Source organism: Furipterus horrens, unplaced genomic scaffold (genome assembly GCF_987537825.1).
Source record: "Furipterus horrens unplaced genomic scaffold, mFurHor1.1.pri manual_scaffold_8, whole genome shotgun sequence".
NCBI lineage: Eukaryota > Metazoa > Chordata > Mammalia > Chiroptera > Furipteridae > Furipterus > Furipterus horrens.
In genome coordinates this window covers 10,412,864-10,430,371 of record NW_028327178.1, presented here as the reverse complement: position 1 = coordinate 10,430,371, position 17,508 = coordinate 10,412,864, and the positions used below count along the sequence as shown (strand labels likewise).

Here is a 17,508-nt window from a genome sequence, read left to right as displayed (position 1 = left end):
ATTAGCATAGAAGCTTCCTCTATTATATGGAAGCAGTTTGCTTGTGAAAGAAGCCAGGTGTGCAGGACAAGGATCCCTAGCTCTGTTCATAGAGCAGCTTCTTCCTGTCCCATGTCCCATCTCCATCCACCCTACAAGTGGACAGGGGCACCTTGAAAACCCAGCTGGGGTGGAGGGTATTGCTGGTGGCAGTCGTGAGCGGGGGTGGGGCGAGGGGGCAGAGACCAGGGTCTAGAGGTCTGTGAGCTGGGACTGCGAGGAGGGAGGTGGTCCACGGAGTGGAGAACGAATGTCCGAGAACTGAAAGTCTCTGCAATCCTGGTTCCAGCCGGACCTAAAACAATCTATCTTTCGTGTTCATCCCTCTGTAGCCCCCATCGCTGGGATCAGGCCTCGGGGTCACCCGCTCCCCCTTGCTGCATCAGAAGGCAGCTAACGGGGAGGCGCCCAGGTGAGGCTGCAGAGAGGTGATTCTCTAAATTGTATTGGAGCGAAGGCGTCGAGGTTGGCAAGAATTAATCCCATGTCCGGGAGGCAGACGGGACTACAAGGGAAAGGGAGAGGGACAAGGTACACTCAGCCTTTTCATTACCCGGCCGGAAGAGGGATGATTTCCCGGGACTGTTGTCCAGGCGCTGCGGCTCGCTATACAGATACGTCAGAGCGCTAGGGTCCACGGCGGAGGAGCCCCCAGCCCCCCCCGCCCGCCCAGGCTCCCGTATAAAGTCGGGGCCTGGCGGAGGCTGCGGCAGAGGCGCGGACGGCGGTGGCGGAGCTCCCTGCGGAGGAGAGCGCACTCTCCGCTCAGCCTCGCCGCGCGCTCCAAGGGCTTCCCATCGGGACCATGCGCGGCCGGGAGCTGCCACTCGTCCTGCTGACCCTGGTCCTCTGCCAGGCGCCCCGGGGACCCGCCGCCCCGGTGCCGGTGGCCGGAGACACTGTGCTGGCCAAGATGTATCCGCGAGGCAATCACTGGGCTGTGGGTAAGTGTTCGGCGCGCCCTAGTCCTCCACGGGACCAACCGATGTTGGGGGCCGTCTCCCCGTCTCTCATCATTTCTGTGGCCCGGCTTTGGGGACTGGGTTTGCTCTGACCTTTCTACCCAAACACCAACCCCTTTCTCCCAAAACTGCACCCTACCCTTTCCATCCCGGGATGCTGTCGGTCCTTCAGCATCTGGTCCCTTGGTCTTTCCTCTTTCCTAGGGCAACCGAGCGAGCGCGCAGCTTTCCAAAAACACCCAACTCTAGGCGAAAATTACCGTTCCTCCGCACCTACCCAACACCTCTTTCTATCTTGCGCTGTTTCTCCCTAAATAACTTAGGGAAGCCGGGTCTTCGAGCGCGTCTCGGAGCCCTGGTCCAGCCCGCGGCCTCACCTCTGACCCGAGTGAAGCCAGGCTGCGCCTTTGCGTCTGGCAAAGCCACAGGTGGGGGACCCGTGGCGCGTGCGCCCGCCCTGGGTTTCAAATATGTTCAGGGAGCAGTGCCTGAATCCCGCCACTGTGGCTCTTCTAATTGTCTTGGTCCTTCTGCCTGCGCAGCGACTGTTTCCTCTCTGCCCTTCTGCCCAGCTCTCCGTCTTTATACTCGGCAGGCTCTGCGCTCCAGAAATCGCGCCTGCTCTCCATGCTGATCTCGGGCTCTCTATCGCTGAAGCCCCACTTTCTCCACCTCTCTGGACCTGCGACCTCACCCTCTCCCTTAGCTCCTTTCTATCTTCCTCTGCCATCAAGTCCTCTTCCCCAGGCACAGACCTGGAGTTTCGCTCGTCCTGGCCCCGGGACCCCCAGCGGCGAAGGCACGGTCGCGCATCCACAGTTTCACGCAACTGGGAGGCAGGTAGCGGTTCTGAAGCCTCACGCTCACCCCACGTCACCCCGGGGCTCCTGGCCCCGCACCAAATATAGCCTCTGGCAAATGCAAAGCGCCCAGTTTCCTCGGAAACCTCCCCATAAAGCCAGCTACAGCCACCCCAACATTTCCTGGGAAGCTGGTCATCCCTGAAGAGATTTAAGGGTGGTGGCAGCGGTGTTTGTTTCTATTTCCTTAGTCATCTACATAAGAGTGGGGGAGGTGTGTGGGAAAGATCCTTGCTCGTCCATGTATACTGGCCAAACCTCAGATTCTCCGTGCAAAGACTGGGACGAATTTATGGAAAGGGGGGAGGCTGGAACAGTCAATTTCTCAGCATTTCTGTGTTGGGTGTGCCTCTGTCAGAGAATTGGAAAGCTCTTGATTGCAATAGAGTAGTTTTCATCGTCGCTGAAAGAGTCGTTTGCTAAGTCTGGCAGCCTCAGGGATGAAAGCATTTGTGATCTCTGAGGGACATGGGAACCCAGGAGTCTGGTATGGAGAGGAGAGGTTGGGATGGGTGAAGTTAAAAGACAAACAAAGAAACAAACAAACAAAAACCCATCCTCAGGAAAGGATACTTACAAGGTGTTAAAGAAGCGGAACTTAGAATTGATACTTAAAAGAAGTTAGGGGGCCTTGGTGCTACTACTGGCCTTTATCTGGTCCAGCCACCGGCTGGAAGGTAAAATGAAACCTCCAGACTTCCAAACTCTCTTTGCTCATCCATATTTTTTGGGCTAAAAAAGGTTTTATAATTAGGTAACCCTTGCAGGTCAAAAGGAAGACAAGAGGGTTAGCTGAGGAGCTGGAACCATGTTATTTCTGGTGTAAGCCAACCCTGGTTGCTGCAGCTCCTGAGTGCACTTGTCCCCAGATAGTTAGGGTGTCTGGCATTTAATCGCCCTCTGTGGGGGTGCTTGGGCAAGCCTAACCCAAAAGCATATGGACCCATGGTGGTCTTAAATGCTCTTATTGCTCCCACATATGCTCATTTTCCTTTTTCTCCCTTGGCTGTCTGTGTAGAGTTGAGGAAGAATAAAGGAAAGAGGAAGGAGAGGAGAAACTCACATTTGGGTTTAAAATCACATTGTGGTTGAGCAAAAGTTGGCTTTGGGCAGAGCGTTCACGAGCATGAATGATGCTCGATTTTAAATTTACCTTGCCACTGTCCTAAGTAAGTGCCTGTCATCCTCAGTCACGGAGGACATGACCCTTTATTTTAATTATATCAAACTAAAGCTGCATATTGGTGTCCATGAGGAAGTGGTCAGCACGAATTGGCTTGTAAAGTGAATTTAAGTACTCTCAGCTGAGAAAAGCGTGGGGTGGCAACAGAATACAAGTTATCAAATTGAAAACTTAACAAATTCTTATCTGGCTTGAAGTTTTTGGAAATGTGTGTGTGTGTGTGTGTGTGTGTGTGTGTGTGCAATGAAAACACAGGGCAATGCTAGCCCTGGTGGTAGCTCTAACTTTGTTGTGAGATGTGCCCATGAATTCTGCACACCCGTGTTCAGCATGGTATGGCTTGACATTGTAGCTCTTGCTCCAGAAATGATGAAATATAGTTTTTCTGTCCAGGAAAACTAGTTCCTGAAAGTACTCAGCACTCTGTCTTAATGGGTTGTTTCCTGAGTTGGGGTAGTCTTCAAGTTTTGAGTTCAAGAGAATTCGTGTATGCGCCAAACCTGCCACTTTAGTGCTCTTTTTGAACTGATTATAAAGGACAAAAGCTTTTTTCCCTCTGGGCTTGGTTTTAGTTTTGCAAGTGCCTGTTTTTGTCTTTGCTGAGATCTCCATTATGATGATATGAACAGACTTTTTAAAAAAGATGATGGGAAGAGAGGTGGAAGTGTTGCCATGGAGATATGGTCATGGTTGACAGTGGCCAGCTCACCAGTGAAATAGGACCCAGGAAGTATGCTTCCCCAGGATGTTACAGATGATACCCTCTCCTTAATGACCGGTCTGGGGACCCGGGGGTGGGCACCTGAACACTACCCACCCACCAAATAGGCAAATATTAAAAACTCAAAGAATGTCACAAGGATCTATGTTAAGTCAACCACAGAGTGGTTTTTAGCAAAGCCCACAATATTATTCAGGCATGGCAAAAATGGAAGTTTTTCTTGTAAAAGCATCTCCATTGCCCCTTGTTTCATTGGCCTAATGCCCTTCTCCTTTCTAGCCCACTAACAAGATGATCGGAGATGATGGGAGCAATGGTGATCAGGTCATTACTGGGAGCATCAGGCTCTAACCCTGCTTTCTCGTCATCATAATCCAATTTCCTCCACGTAAATAAAGCCAGGTGCCTCCTTACCTCCTGGGAAGCTGTGCAACATAATCACTGTTATGGCTAGAAACAAGGTTATTTAGTGGATATCCAGGCACCAAGTTGGCCAGGTGCTCACACTGCTATGCAGTACAATGTCATTTTAAGACTTGGCCTTCTTTACAGCAACTTTTATTCACTTACATGGAAACTTTGATAGAAGTTCACTGACTTTTTTAGAGAAAATTCTGCATTGATGTGGCTGGGAAGAGTTGGTCAGAATGTGTCTTCAACTGATTTTTCATTACATGCTTTACAAACTGTAATTTCTAGGTTATGCTGCCTGGATTCAGTCTCGGCTAAATTCTGAGAAAGTTTAAATGAAAAATTCCTTTGGTACATTTGTATTACAGATAAGAGATAAGCAACACCTTTCCTTCTTTCTTTTAATCGCACAAAGAAAAGCATTGAGACCTTTCTTTCCAGTAGCAATTTCAAATTGGCTGGGGGAAGATGTTTAAATTCCACCATTCAGTTGGGAATGGAACTCAGTGTACACAGAATTGGTGACAGAATTTTAGATACGGAAGATTACTTTTGGGTTTCATCTAGTCCAACCTGTTCATTTCATATTTGAGAAATTGAAGACTGGGGATGCTTAATCACTGGGCAGAGCTCACCTAGCTCGTTAGCAGAGGGGCTGGGACCAAACCCAGGGCTCCAGAGTTGCAGGTCTGAATTCTGTCTAGCTCATTTTGCATTTTGAACAAAAAGCAAAACCAGTCATTTATGAACTCTTAATAGTAAAATGCTATTTATTCTGCATTTGAGAGGAAGCAGCACAAACACAATTGGGGTCCTTTAAAATTTCCCAGTTCAGCCCTAGCTGGTGTGGCTCAGTGGGTTGAGCACCAGCCTATGGACTGAAGGGTTCCAGGTTCTATTCCCAGCCAAGAGCACATCCCTGGGTTGCAGGCCAGGTCCCTGGTTGGGGGTGCGCGCGAGAGTCAACTGAATGATGTTTCTTGATGTATCTGTCACACATCGATATTTTTCTCCCTCCCTTCCGTTCTCTCTAAAACAAATAAATAAAACCTTTACATATTTTTCTCGTTCATTCATTCCTCTGGGTTAACTTTGTGGCGTTCTGTTTGTGTTTTTAAATTTTTTTACAGGGCACTTGATGGGGAAAAAGAGCACAGTAGAGTCCCCATATGTTTACGAGGGAGGGAGCCTGAAGCACCAGCTGCGGGAGTACATTCTGTGGGAAGAGGCTGCGAGAAATTTGCTAAACCTCATGGAAGGAAAGAGGATCAGAAGCCACCGGTCGCCTCCAGGGGGCGCCCCTGGGCATTCTCCAGTCTATTCAGGATTCCGAGGATAGCAGCAACCTGACCGAAGTAGGTTCAAGACCCAAGGTATCAGGAACCTACTAGGGAAGGGGGGTGGGGGTGGGATGGGGTGGGAGGTGCTTGGGGCAAGTTGAAAGGAGGAGAAGGTCCAGCAGGGAAGAATAAAATTGTTTACCATACAGCTACCACATTAGGCCGACAGGAGTACACACTACGGAAATTAGTCGACATTTGCTGCGTCATCTTTTTTCCACGTAATAAATTATTTTCCCATCATAATGCTGTTGGTCCAAAACTCCAATTTAGGGATTTTATTAGCGATTGTGTGTATTAGCAGCGGTGCATTGATGGGATTTTTAAAAATCTGCCAGGCCTGATCAGAATATTTTGATAGTGACGCCATATATGAGTAAATCCCTGTGGGTCTACAGATATGGTTTATTTTTGATGGGTACTTGGGGAAGGGCCTCTTTGTAGATGTTTTTAGCAGACAGTGTTCTTGTCTGTGACCTTTTATGCAAAATGTTCTGAGATTACTGAGTTTGGGTTTCATCCTAATATTGCAAAACTTGGGGAACATACCTAAGGGCAGCTGTTTTGTCCCGTCTATGATTTTATGGAGGACAGGAAAAAACAGTCCTACCAAATGGCATTGTTGGGACACAAGGACAGTTAACAAGTTAAAAGAAAGAATACAATGGCTAGGAAGGAGGCGAAGCAGCTGAAAATGAAGTGATTCTCATGAACTGTTAAGAAGCGTCCATGAAATTTATGATAAAAGGCAAGACTAATTGGAATACTAGAAGAAATAACAAGAGCTGATTTTCTTGAGTAGTTTTTATCCCCCAAGTACTGGGAAAAGCACTTACTTCCATTCGGTCTGTTAGCGCCCACAGCAGTCTGAGGAGGACAATGCAGGAAGTGTGTATTATTCTCTTCGTCGTAGAATCCCAGTGAGGAAACTGTGATGGTCACACAGCTTTTCACTGGTGAAGCCAGGACAAGAGCCTGAGCTGTATGCCTGGACAGTGGGCCGCCAGGACAGACACTCACTGAGGCCTGGTCCGCAGTGATGGTACAGGGGAAGGATGCAGGAGACAGTAGCGCCTCACTTCTCTGATTGTTTCTCTTCTGATGAGAAGCAATACTGCTTTCATTCACAGAGCTTGGGGAGCTGGCTCCTTTCCTTTTTCATTGGTCTGGCTCTTTGATTGATGGCCCTTCCCCAGAGGCTCCGGCTGGCTCCGCCAACCTTTAGCTTGTTCTCTGGAGGGAGGTTTTGTGCCTCATCGCTCTTTGGTCCACTGTGAAGTCTTTAGGCTAAACTGATACTCAAAATTCATTTCTTGCATTAAGCAATGTCTCTAGAAGCTTTTGTTGAGAAGAAGAAAATCTGGATTAAATCAACGAACACAGAAATAGATAACAATTCCATATGAAGCCTGGAGTAGGTCTCTTGCCCACACCTGTACGATGGGTATCACAGGAGTTGTATGACCAGCCGCCCCCTGCTTTTTTTCGGTTGATCACAGGGCTCCCAGGGCACAGGAATTTGTGATTGACTTCTTAGCTTCTGGCTGGCTAGGCCTTTGCGGAACATCCTGTGGATAGATGGCCAACAGCAGTGCCTTTTCTTTTGTCCGAAGAATAACACCAATCACCACCACAAAACCCTTTAAAATAATTTTACAAACACTGACACGGGTTTATCTTCATAGCTCATTCACAAAATATACACGAAATCATGGTATGAATCTGTAGTGCCTCACTTTTGAACTCAACAGCAATATCCCAAACTGGCTCTGCATAACTTTGGATTCTTAGGAAAATTCAATGCCTTCCTTGAGGATAGAAACTTCCCTACTGTATTCAGAAGACTATTCTGTAAGCTTGAAGGTAGTTACAAAAGAAGAGCTCCAATAAGGTCTCCGAGTGGCAATAGTGTGGGATGGATTGAGTGGACTGTCACAGAAAGTGAATGCTTTAAGGGGACAAGGTTTGTCAGCCAATGTGACCTGAAGAGTCATCTTTATATAATCAGGCCTTGCTTTTCTACTGTATCTTCTTGTTGCAAGTTTAGAAAGCCTGTCCTGTTTCATTCAACCTCAAGTTGAATAATTAGCTATTGCAAACACTGGTACCATTTTTTTTTTACTATATTTTCCAGTAATACAAATGACAAATTCAACAGTTACTTTTGTATTTGCATAGACCAGAAGAGCTTGTGATTACCCTGGCTTTGGAAATCCTGCCTCTGTGAAAGTCTGCTGTCCTAAAAATTAAGAACATCTTATAGTTGTCTTATTCACAAAGTGGGCATACCAAGAGAATAGTTTCCATATATCCCTCGGTGTTAGAAAGATGTTTAATAAGTAAGCTAGGCATTGCAGAATTAGCAATAGGAGTTTTCAGAGGCCGAAGGACTTTTCTTAAAATTAAAAACTATCCACAGATGCTCGCCTCTCCCACTTTAGACATAAGACATCAAGTCCTGATGCCAACTCTCCCAGAGCTGTAGTTAGAAACACTGAGCATCTTCCTGTGTTTTGATGACAAAGATATTGACTTAAATCAGAAAAGATCTGTGTAAACGTGCACTGGTTTTAGACTACGATGTCATGGCAAACAAGTTCCAGAACTTTATCAGCATTTCTGACCAGTCATTTTCAAGGTTAACCTTAGTTTTCTTTGAACTGTACCCTTCTTACAAAAATGAATGAAACTTGACCCTGTGGTTTCCATAACAGGAACCATTGTTGAGGCTGATCAGCCCCAGGACCTAATCCATAATCCTGCATGTGGATGGGGATTGTCCTGAGTTTCAATAGAGGTTGAAGGTGGCCTTTGGGTTCCTCTCATCATTTGACCAAGGTCATTATTCTTTGCCGCCTAAGGTTTTTCCTCTTATTTGGTGGACAGGAAAGGGGCCCAGGGAATGTGTTGCCAAGGTTGTCATGAAAAGGAAGGAAATAAGCAAGTTTGTCCTCATTTTTAAGGGACTGCTACGACTGTTCCATCAGATCAGTACAGAGAATAGAAAGAATTTACCTATTAACATGTGAAATGCTCCAAAGGAAACTCCACATATGGGAAAAGCAACATGCAACCAAGAATAACTAAAAATCCTCTGACTACCCAACAGTTTCAACGAAAGAACAGAGGAACATGGGCCCCTAGCTCCTCCTCCTCACCCTCCTCCTGCCTCCAAGTCCTTGATCTTCTGGGATACACAATTCTTCCTTTCCTTGTAGCTTTACCTCCTGTCCCTTGAGCCAAACCACTCTGATTCAATATTCTCAGCCAGTGAAGGGACTTCTGTAGATCATTTCCCACATCCTCAGCTGGCCCCTTTTATGACCTTCACCTCATTATGCAAGGTGCACGGTAGCATCTTCAGGCAGGTGGGCGACCTTAATAGTGCATCCTGGGCTCATGGAGGAGAGCAAAGAACATTGGCTTGTGTGGGAACTGAACCCCAGGCCCTGGTGTCATTAGCACCTGGCCAAGACAGCTGGGCCACAGGGCCCGTAATAACCAGTTTGAAAAAACAAACGAACAGTGATTCCTTTATTAGGAACAAACGGCTGGCCTGGATGTTGGGGAACCTGAATTATGCTCTTGGAAAGTGTAATAAGCTCTAGTCTGGATGAAAAGTGTTTTCTCATCTCAGTGGGTAAATGCTACTGTATGGGAACAAAGAAGTATTTTTAAATTATAGCTTTCATTCTTTCTTCAGTCTTATTTAATTTGAATAATACATTTAGAATTTGGCGGAAACCCAAATTAGCTTCTCTTCCCAAGTTGCCCACACTACTGCCATTTATAGTTATTGGTTTATGATATATAATGGTGTAATTTGTAAACTAGCTTTGATTTGTGTAACGAGGCATTGCCGAGTAAGAACTAAGACTCCACATTCCCTAATGGTCCCCCTCCCCTGCTGCTACTTTGATAACAATTCCTGGGGATCATACATTTAATTGCTAACATTAGTCAAACCATACCTGAGTCACATGATAGTGCACGTTAAGCTAATATAACAAAAGACCCCACAATACAGTGGTTCCCCCAAAAGAGGAAGTTCATTTCTCTCTCAGGAACAGCTTGGTTTTCAAGCATTAACAGGCTCAGTCAGAATCACCTGGGGGCCCCGTGAAAGCACAGATTGCTGCCCCCTGCCCCACCAGTAGGTCAGGGAAGCCTAGGAGTTTGTCTTTCTAACTAGTTCATGTGATGCTGGAGGTTTGTTGGGAATGGATTTACTTCAAGTGTCTGACTTCGGCATCACTAACTACATTCACTTAACTCTTTCTAATATTTTTTAAGTTGCTGATCTCTCTGCTCCAGGTTCTCAACGTGAAGGAAGGAAACCCCCGCTGAACCGGCAATGACAATGACAGCCTCTCTCAAAGAAGCAAAACAAAACCCTTGAGAGACTGTGTTCCACCCGCAACAGTTCTATTGGATCAGCCCCAAGATTCCCTTTGTGCAAAATACTTTACCATTCTTGTATCTTTCAACCTTGACTAAATTTGTGGTTTTCAAGCAGCGTCTTTTGATTGAAACTTGTTTGCTGTGAATAATTGTCCATAAAGAGTCTTCAAGTGAATGCTCTTTGCATCTAGGCTATGTGTCAATTACATTCCAGTCCCAGACCTGTTACCATTCACAATAAATGCTTAAACACATTGTCTAAAGGGCAGGCAGTTCTCTTATTTCAATTCCAAATGACAGGACAGTGTGGCAGAGGTTAATAAAAAACTTGGTAATGAACTTGTGTGCTCACTGATGATGGCAAGCTGAACTTTTAGTTCTCCCTTGTGAACTTACTGCATCCTTGTAGTGCCTTACAGACTTTTTAGGGGCTCTTGCTAGAAGCTCTTACTCTATTATTACCATCAGGTGGACTAAGTTGAAGGCACAGGCTGGCCTGATTCGTCACTTAACGGTTCCCATTTCTTCGGCCCCAACCATCACCAGATATTTTGCCAAGGTTATGGATCTTCTCATCAGAGCCTGGTAAGTTGAGCATAAGCATTATCCCTTAAGAGATGAGAAAATGGAGGGTGATAGAGGTCAAGCGACTTGCCCAAAGTCACATATTAGATGGAACTGAGATTCAAGCACTCAGAGTCGCCAGATTTTTCGCCGCCATTGAACAGTTTCTATGTTACCACGTTTCAAACCTCCCTTTCAAGTATTTTTACGCAGCGCTGTTTTTTCAAAATTTCATTCCCGGTCTTGAATAGTTCTCACAGCCAGATTAAGTCAGATCCATGAATTCAAAAGATTCCTTTCCATTTTCAGGCAGTGTGGACCGGAGGTTCGTGACACTTACCACTTCCGCTTTGATCATGACATTCACACATTAGCAGATTTTAAAGCTTCTTGCCCCATGCTTAGATTTCCTTTGTCTAGGGAGGTCGCCTATGAAACAGTAAAGAGATCGATCTCGTTCCTGTTTGTCAAAGATCCACATAAGAAGTGATGTGTTCTTTCTAATTCCTTTTAAAACCATGCTGATTCGCAGTTGATGCAGAGCCAGACCTGGGAATCATGTGAAATGTGTTTCACTGACCAGTATACTGCCTTCCACTTCTGGGACCCCTCTGGGTGTCTTTCCCAAGAACTCAGTGCTGAGCTGTGTCAACTAACGCCTGCCATGAAGGTGATGTGAGGGATTCGCCTCCCGACAGGATGCTCATGGTTGGCGGCACGGCGTTTCCAGCTGTCTAAAGTAACCCATCTAGACTGCCACCTGTCCGGTTGTCTAGTGAACGTAGATGTGATCCTGTATCTTACCTGCACTCTTCATCTCTCCATGAGTTCTCCCTGAGAGCCCAGAACAGCTCACTCCAACCTGACCTTCAGGGCTCCTTGGTACCAAGCCCAGGCCATGATTACAATCCCTTTATAGAAGAGCTTTCTCGAACCCTTACGTGCAGTGAAATCCCATCACATACCTGTGTGTGCCCATTGGGTCAGGACATTTTTAGCAGCGATCCACCCTGGGTTAGGTAGGAAAGGAAAACTCAAGGAGAGTATAGCAGGCAGGGAAGACCGGGGAAAAGGTCTCAAGGCTGAAGTTGCAGGTTCCGTGCTCAGAGCCAGGCCTCTGATTGGGGGGATGGGTCGGCAACTGCATGCAATCCTGCCCCTGCGGCATTCGCACTAGGAGTTGGCACTGCCTTTCAAGGCTTCTGTCACAGCACTGTGCCTCCCCCAAGCCTCTTCTACTCTTGGCTTACTTCCAAAGCAGTCTTCGCTGTGTCTAATTGGTGGAAACCGGATCACATGCCTGTATTTAGCTGCGAGGAAAAGCTGGGAAATGTTCTTTTTTTAAATCCTCACCTGAGGGCTTCTGTTAGTTTTGTTGCTCTCAGAGTGAGAGAGAGAGAGATCGGCTGGCCTGGGCATGTGCCCTGACTGGAATCGAACCCTCAACTCCTTAGTCTACAGGACAATGCTCTTACCAAGCCACACCAGCCAGGGCAGGAAATGTAGGTTTTAGGATTCTACTCTGGGAGGAACCCCCTGGTTGGTTTGGCTCAGTGGATTGAGCGTCGGCCTGCGAGCTAAGGGTCGCTGGTTCGATCTTCCAGTCAGGGCACATCAGAGAAGGAAAACTCTGACTCCAAAAAACCTCCGCTGCCTTGCGGCATACCTCTTTAGGGGAAAGGCTAAGGGAGTAAACCCCGACAGAAAATCCGGAGCCGGAGTCCCTAAGGCGGTTTGATGTTGTAGTCAACACCGGCAACTCCTGCGGCGCACCTGAAGCCAAGCTGTATTGACTCTGTCTTTCCCTTGGACCCTTCAGCTGCGAAGAGAGGGGGGGTCTGCTGCATGGGCAACAGCAGACCCTCTGTATCACCCTGCCCAGGCTCTGTAGCTTCAGCTTCACTGGAGAGGACACTCCAGCGTCATCGCAAGATGTCGATTTAACACGGGAGGAGACAGATACCGTGTCACTCCCGAGTCGGACTGCACAGCCATTCTCGGCGGTGCAGATAGACTCTTAAGAAGCTACACCATCGTCTCTCGAGACGGACGGCTGCCGACGACGACTCTGGGAGGATGGGACTAAAACTGTGGGATCCTATTAAAAAGAAGAGAGGGTGTTTAAAAGCTGTGGTCAGCTGCAAATAACATGTCTTCTTCCCCTTTTGCCCCCCAAAAGAATGTTCTCGTTGATTTTTTTTTTCCCATCGCTATTCTAGAGAATAGTTAATACCCAGCTTGAGATTCTGGGAAAACAGGGTCAGGTGTGTGCATACAGCAGGAACAGAAGATTGCTTTTAAGAGGTAACAACATTTAGAAATCCTTGCTGCAACCTCAGTAATCAGGAGGGAGAATCCAAAAGGGAAGAAAGCAATAATCGCCTTCAGATTTGTTCTTTTAAGAGCATGATCTCTTCTTTCTTTTGTTGTTAAGTGCTACAGGGCAATTTGGCAGTCTTTGCTTCTGATCAGAGGTTCAGTGACACACCAAGCAGGCATTTCAAACAGTGCAGTACAATTTCCAGCCCCACAGTGCCTACCTTCCAGTTCCTACTGGAGCTATTTGATCATTCCAGAGCATTTTTTTTCTAACCCAGCTCTAATGTGCAGGGTGTAATGGAAGTAAAATGTGGGATTTACATCCATTTTCTCAGCCACATGCTGCTTTAGACTCTGTGAAACAACGCTCCAAGGGAAACCCACAACAATGAACTACTGCCGCTCCTGGGGCAGAGGGACCGTGGTCATAGTGTGCACTGGAAACACTCCTGGCCTCCCCTCTTGGTGCTTTGTGATTTTCCATTAATCACTTCCTTAACTGAACGCAGATAAAGCGCAGAAACATCTATTTCCCCCGATTGTCCTTCCACTCCCCTCGGCCCACATACTTCATCTACCACGTAGCCTAATTGACCGAAGAGGTGGATCTAACCACCAGTGGATGGAGGGAGGCCCCAGGAGGGAACGAGAGTGTCCTAGTCCCTCCACTCGGACGCCGTAGCCAAACTTCTGTGGAGACCGTGCTTTTAGAGCATGAAACACGTCCCCCGGTATTTGACTTTGCTGTTGTGTTCTTGACATCATTAAATCACTCTGGTGAATGTTCCACTTTTGGCCTACTTGGTGATATCAAGGAAGTGATAAAGTCATCATCGTGGGTGGAGGTCAAGTGAGCACAGACAAAACTCAGGCTGCAGGGGTTCACTGTAGACCATGTGTCCAGGGGCAAAGGCAGAAGAGCCAGCCTTTCAGACCAGCCTCCTCCATCTTTGCTCTCTCCTGGAAAAGACCAGACTTCTCCATGTGGTCCCGAAGATTCGTTTGCTGCCAGGGTTTGTGAATCAGCTGAAGAGAGAGGATCCAAGTCCCGCTATTATTTTATTGTCCAACTGTTAAAACAGAGCTGCACCCATGTGAAAAGAAATGTTTATATGGCCGGATGAATAACAACAGGAGGTTTCTTTCTTGGGTCTTTTCTTCTTTATCTTAAAGGCTTTGCTCTCTTTAATTAAGTAGTTGGGTTTTTATTCTCTAAGAGCATGTGTTATATAAGTGTTGCTGCATCTCTTTCCTGCTTCCTTAGTTTCTTCATTTCTAAAATAAGAAACAATGAGATCTGTTGCTTCTTCAATGTAATCCACGTAAAAATCATGAACTTTCTAGCTCTATTACATATTTCCCAAGAGTGTTGTCTGGATTTTTTAGTTGATCTCATTAGAGATACTTAAATATTAAAATTACACTTTACCCTGGCCAGGTGGCTCAGTTGTTTGGAGCTTGTCCCAGATACCAAAAGGTTTGGGTTCAATTTCTGGTTAGGGTACATACCCAGGTTGTGAATTTCATCCTTTGTCTGGGCGATTACGGGCGGGAACCCATCAGTGTTTCTCTCTTACATAGATGTCTCTCTCTCTCCCCCTCCCTCTCTCTCTAAAATCAATAAGTATATCTTAGGGTGAGGATTTTAAAAATGACACTGTAAGCATGATTCCATATCATTTGTATTTTGAGAAGTCCTCTTTTGCCTCCTGACTTATTGGATTCTAAGAGCTTTTTGATGCATACTTTTAAATACAAAGATTTATGCTGGTATTAATTATTTAGTTTATTATTTCCAAATATGGGATTTCACCTATTGACTCATACTGATAGTGGACAACCCCAGCGCTCTCCTTTGGGGAAATGAGGGCACTTTTGAGTTCTATCTCTATTGATTAGGAATTACATTCAGAGACACATACAAATCAAATGAAGTGAAATTTCCATGCCTTAAAGAACACAGAGATTTAACTTTCCCTCATATCATAAGAAGTCTAGGGGCTAGCAGTTCAGAGCCAGTGCAGTAATTTAAGAATTCAGAACCAAAATCTTTGTGATTTCCTGAAATTTTCCTTCATAATCAGTCACAGGATGACGGCTGCAGGTGCAGCCAACACACTGTAACTTCTTCCAGGAAAAAGAAAGGTAAACCAGAGAAGGATGGGGCCCACCTACATTATGAAAATAAAACTTCCTCGAAACTCCTTAACCTTTGTCTTTTGGTCAGAACAGTGTCACGTGATCAGTTCCAGCAGCAAACGAGGCTGAGCGGTGTAGTTTTCAGCTGGTGACATTGCTAGCCAAGCCCCCACCCCTTCTTCAACACTCCCCTGCTTCACACACATGAAAGAAAACCCCACATTTTTCTTCGTAAGAGAAACACAAGGATGGATGTTGGGTAGGCACTGTTTGCCATGTCAGCTATTACAAGATTGACTCTGGAAAAGAACCAAGCTGGAACTAGCTGGTCTTACGCCTGATGTGACTGGAAGACCCCAAGACAGGTCTGCGTGTTTAATAGTTTCCCTGCCCCAGGTATCTTCTGAGTGCCAGAAAACCAGGGTTTCTGGACTGTACGCTTCCTCCACGGCTTCATCTGGCCTTCATCTCTGACAACAAGGGACTGCGATCGAGATCATGTTTTGTTGACTAGATGTCCTCTTTAATTTCTTTTATAATTTTTTATTGATTGATTTTAGAGAGAAGGAAGAGAGAGAAAAAGAGAGAGAAGCATTGATTTGTTGTTCCACTTAGTTATACATTCATTGGTTGCTTCTTGTATGTGCCCTGACTGGGGGTCAAACCCGCAACCTTGGGATGATGATGCTGTAACCAACTGAGTTACCCTGCCAGGGTCTCATCTTTAGTGTCTAAAACTAAACACAAGATGTGATACTTCCTACACACAGTCATATAGTGCTTCACGATGGGGATGCGTTCTGAGAAATGTGTCTTAGGCGATTTCATCCTTGTGCGAACATCAGAGTGCACTTACACGCACCCACATGGTGTAGTCTACCGCACACCTAGGCTGTATGAGATAGCCCATTGCTCCCGGGCTACAAGTGTGTGCAGCATATTACTGCACAAAATGACATGAGATTAAGTCAAACACAGGAGGAGGATGCAATCAAGGGACGCAGTAAACACGAGATGCACCTGGCTGCTGGTGGTGGTGATGTGGCATGCTGATTTACAGCGAACATCTTCTATAGGTCAAAGGAGTACACTCGAAAATAATGATAAGAGGTATAATATAGTAAATACACAGACCAGTAACAGTCATTTACTATCACTATCAGTTAGCACATAATTGTGGGTGCCATACTTTCATATGACTGGTAGCCCAGGTTTTATACCAGCGTCACCCCAAGCATGCGAGGGATGCACTGCTCTACAAATTTATGACAGCTATGGTGTCACTAGGTTATAGGACCTTTCCAGCTCCATTATGATATTAATGGTACCACCATCGTAAATGCCGTCCATAGTTGACCGAAATGTCATTATTGGGATGGGAAAGAGACTATCTTGTAGACCTTTAGGAATGAACATTGTATCGGTTGGAATACCTTTGGCTGTTAGCAACAGAAAACCCTCAACTCAGATTAGCATAAAAGAGAAAAAAATTACTGTCTCATATACAAGAAATCCAGAGGAAGGTGGGATTCGGGTTGTTCAGTTCAACTTCCTTCACTGATCTATTTCTGTCTTCAAGTACGATGGTCTTTCTGTCTTCCCACGGTGCCCCCAGGGGTTCAGATTCGTCCTAAGTCAACGACTCCTCTCATGGTCATCAGATGGCTCCTGGAGTTCCACGTGTCACACCTTCACCTTACTAATAGCTATGACTCCTTTTCCAGAGGCCTCTCAGTTCCTCACACCTCAATGGCTGGCTGAGTCACAGGCTTGCCCTAAACCCATCGCGGATGAAAGCGAATCAGACCAGTGACCTCACCCGATTAGGCTTTAGCAATGAGTCCCATCGGAGGAAGGACAGAAACACAAACAAAAGGCTCCCTGAGTAAGGCGGGAGTGTGAAATTGATTTGGATGGACGTCCAACCGCAACTGCAACAAGTGAGAAAGTCATTTCTTGTGACCCCACCCGAGCCTGGATCTACCTGTGCAGCAATTTCAAGAACTAGTCAGTGCTATTAAGTGTGAGCATATTGGGTTTTATGCCTTCTCGGGTGCTTGAGTCAAGTCCTTTTGATGGCTTTGAGACCATGAGTCCTTAGGAGCAAGCAATTGTCTGTTCCTCTTGCCCGAAGCTCTGCTCCCCTCTCTTGTCTGGGCCTCTTTCATCCTGTGTTCCTTTCTTCGCCTTGCGAGACAAGTGGCTGTTACCGTAACAACATAATTGTTCCTCCGCCTCTACTGCTGAAATAAACAGAAATGAAAAGGAAATAGTTTTAAATTGTGGTCTTCTCCACCTGGCAATTTCCCAAGATGCCTCAGCTATAGACAGCCTACATCGACCACCTACATGAACTTGAATTTAAAAAAAAGAAAAGACCAGACCTGATTGTAATCCTTTCTTCCCACTTAACTCCTGAGGATGGCAGGAGGCAAGAAAAGTGAGTAACGTGAAAAACCATTTATCTTAGTCATTGGGCACTGACAATCTGTTCATCAAATTCTGCCCATAGACATGCTGTTTGCCTGGACAGTTTCTTAAAAATTAGTATTAGCCCCAGACACTTAAT

At 46.1% G+C, this 17,508-nt stretch overlaps 1 protein-coding gene across 1 annotated transcript; it reads left to right on the top strand.

Moving 5' to 3' along the window:
• Nucleotides 1–765: 765 nt before the first annotated feature.
• Nucleotides 766–5,527, top strand: GRP (gastrin releasing peptide). The gene is made up of 2 exons (XM_090285079.1): nucleotides 766–983; nucleotides 5,307–5,527. Exons 1-2 carry the CDS (start codon nucleotides 845–847, stop codon nucleotides 5,513–5,515), a joined length of 348 nt encoding a protein of 115 aa, XP_090141205.1. The 5' UTR covers nucleotides 766–844; the 3' UTR covers nucleotides 5,516–5,527.
• The last annotated feature ends 11,981 nt before the right edge of the window (nucleotides 5,528–17,508 follow it).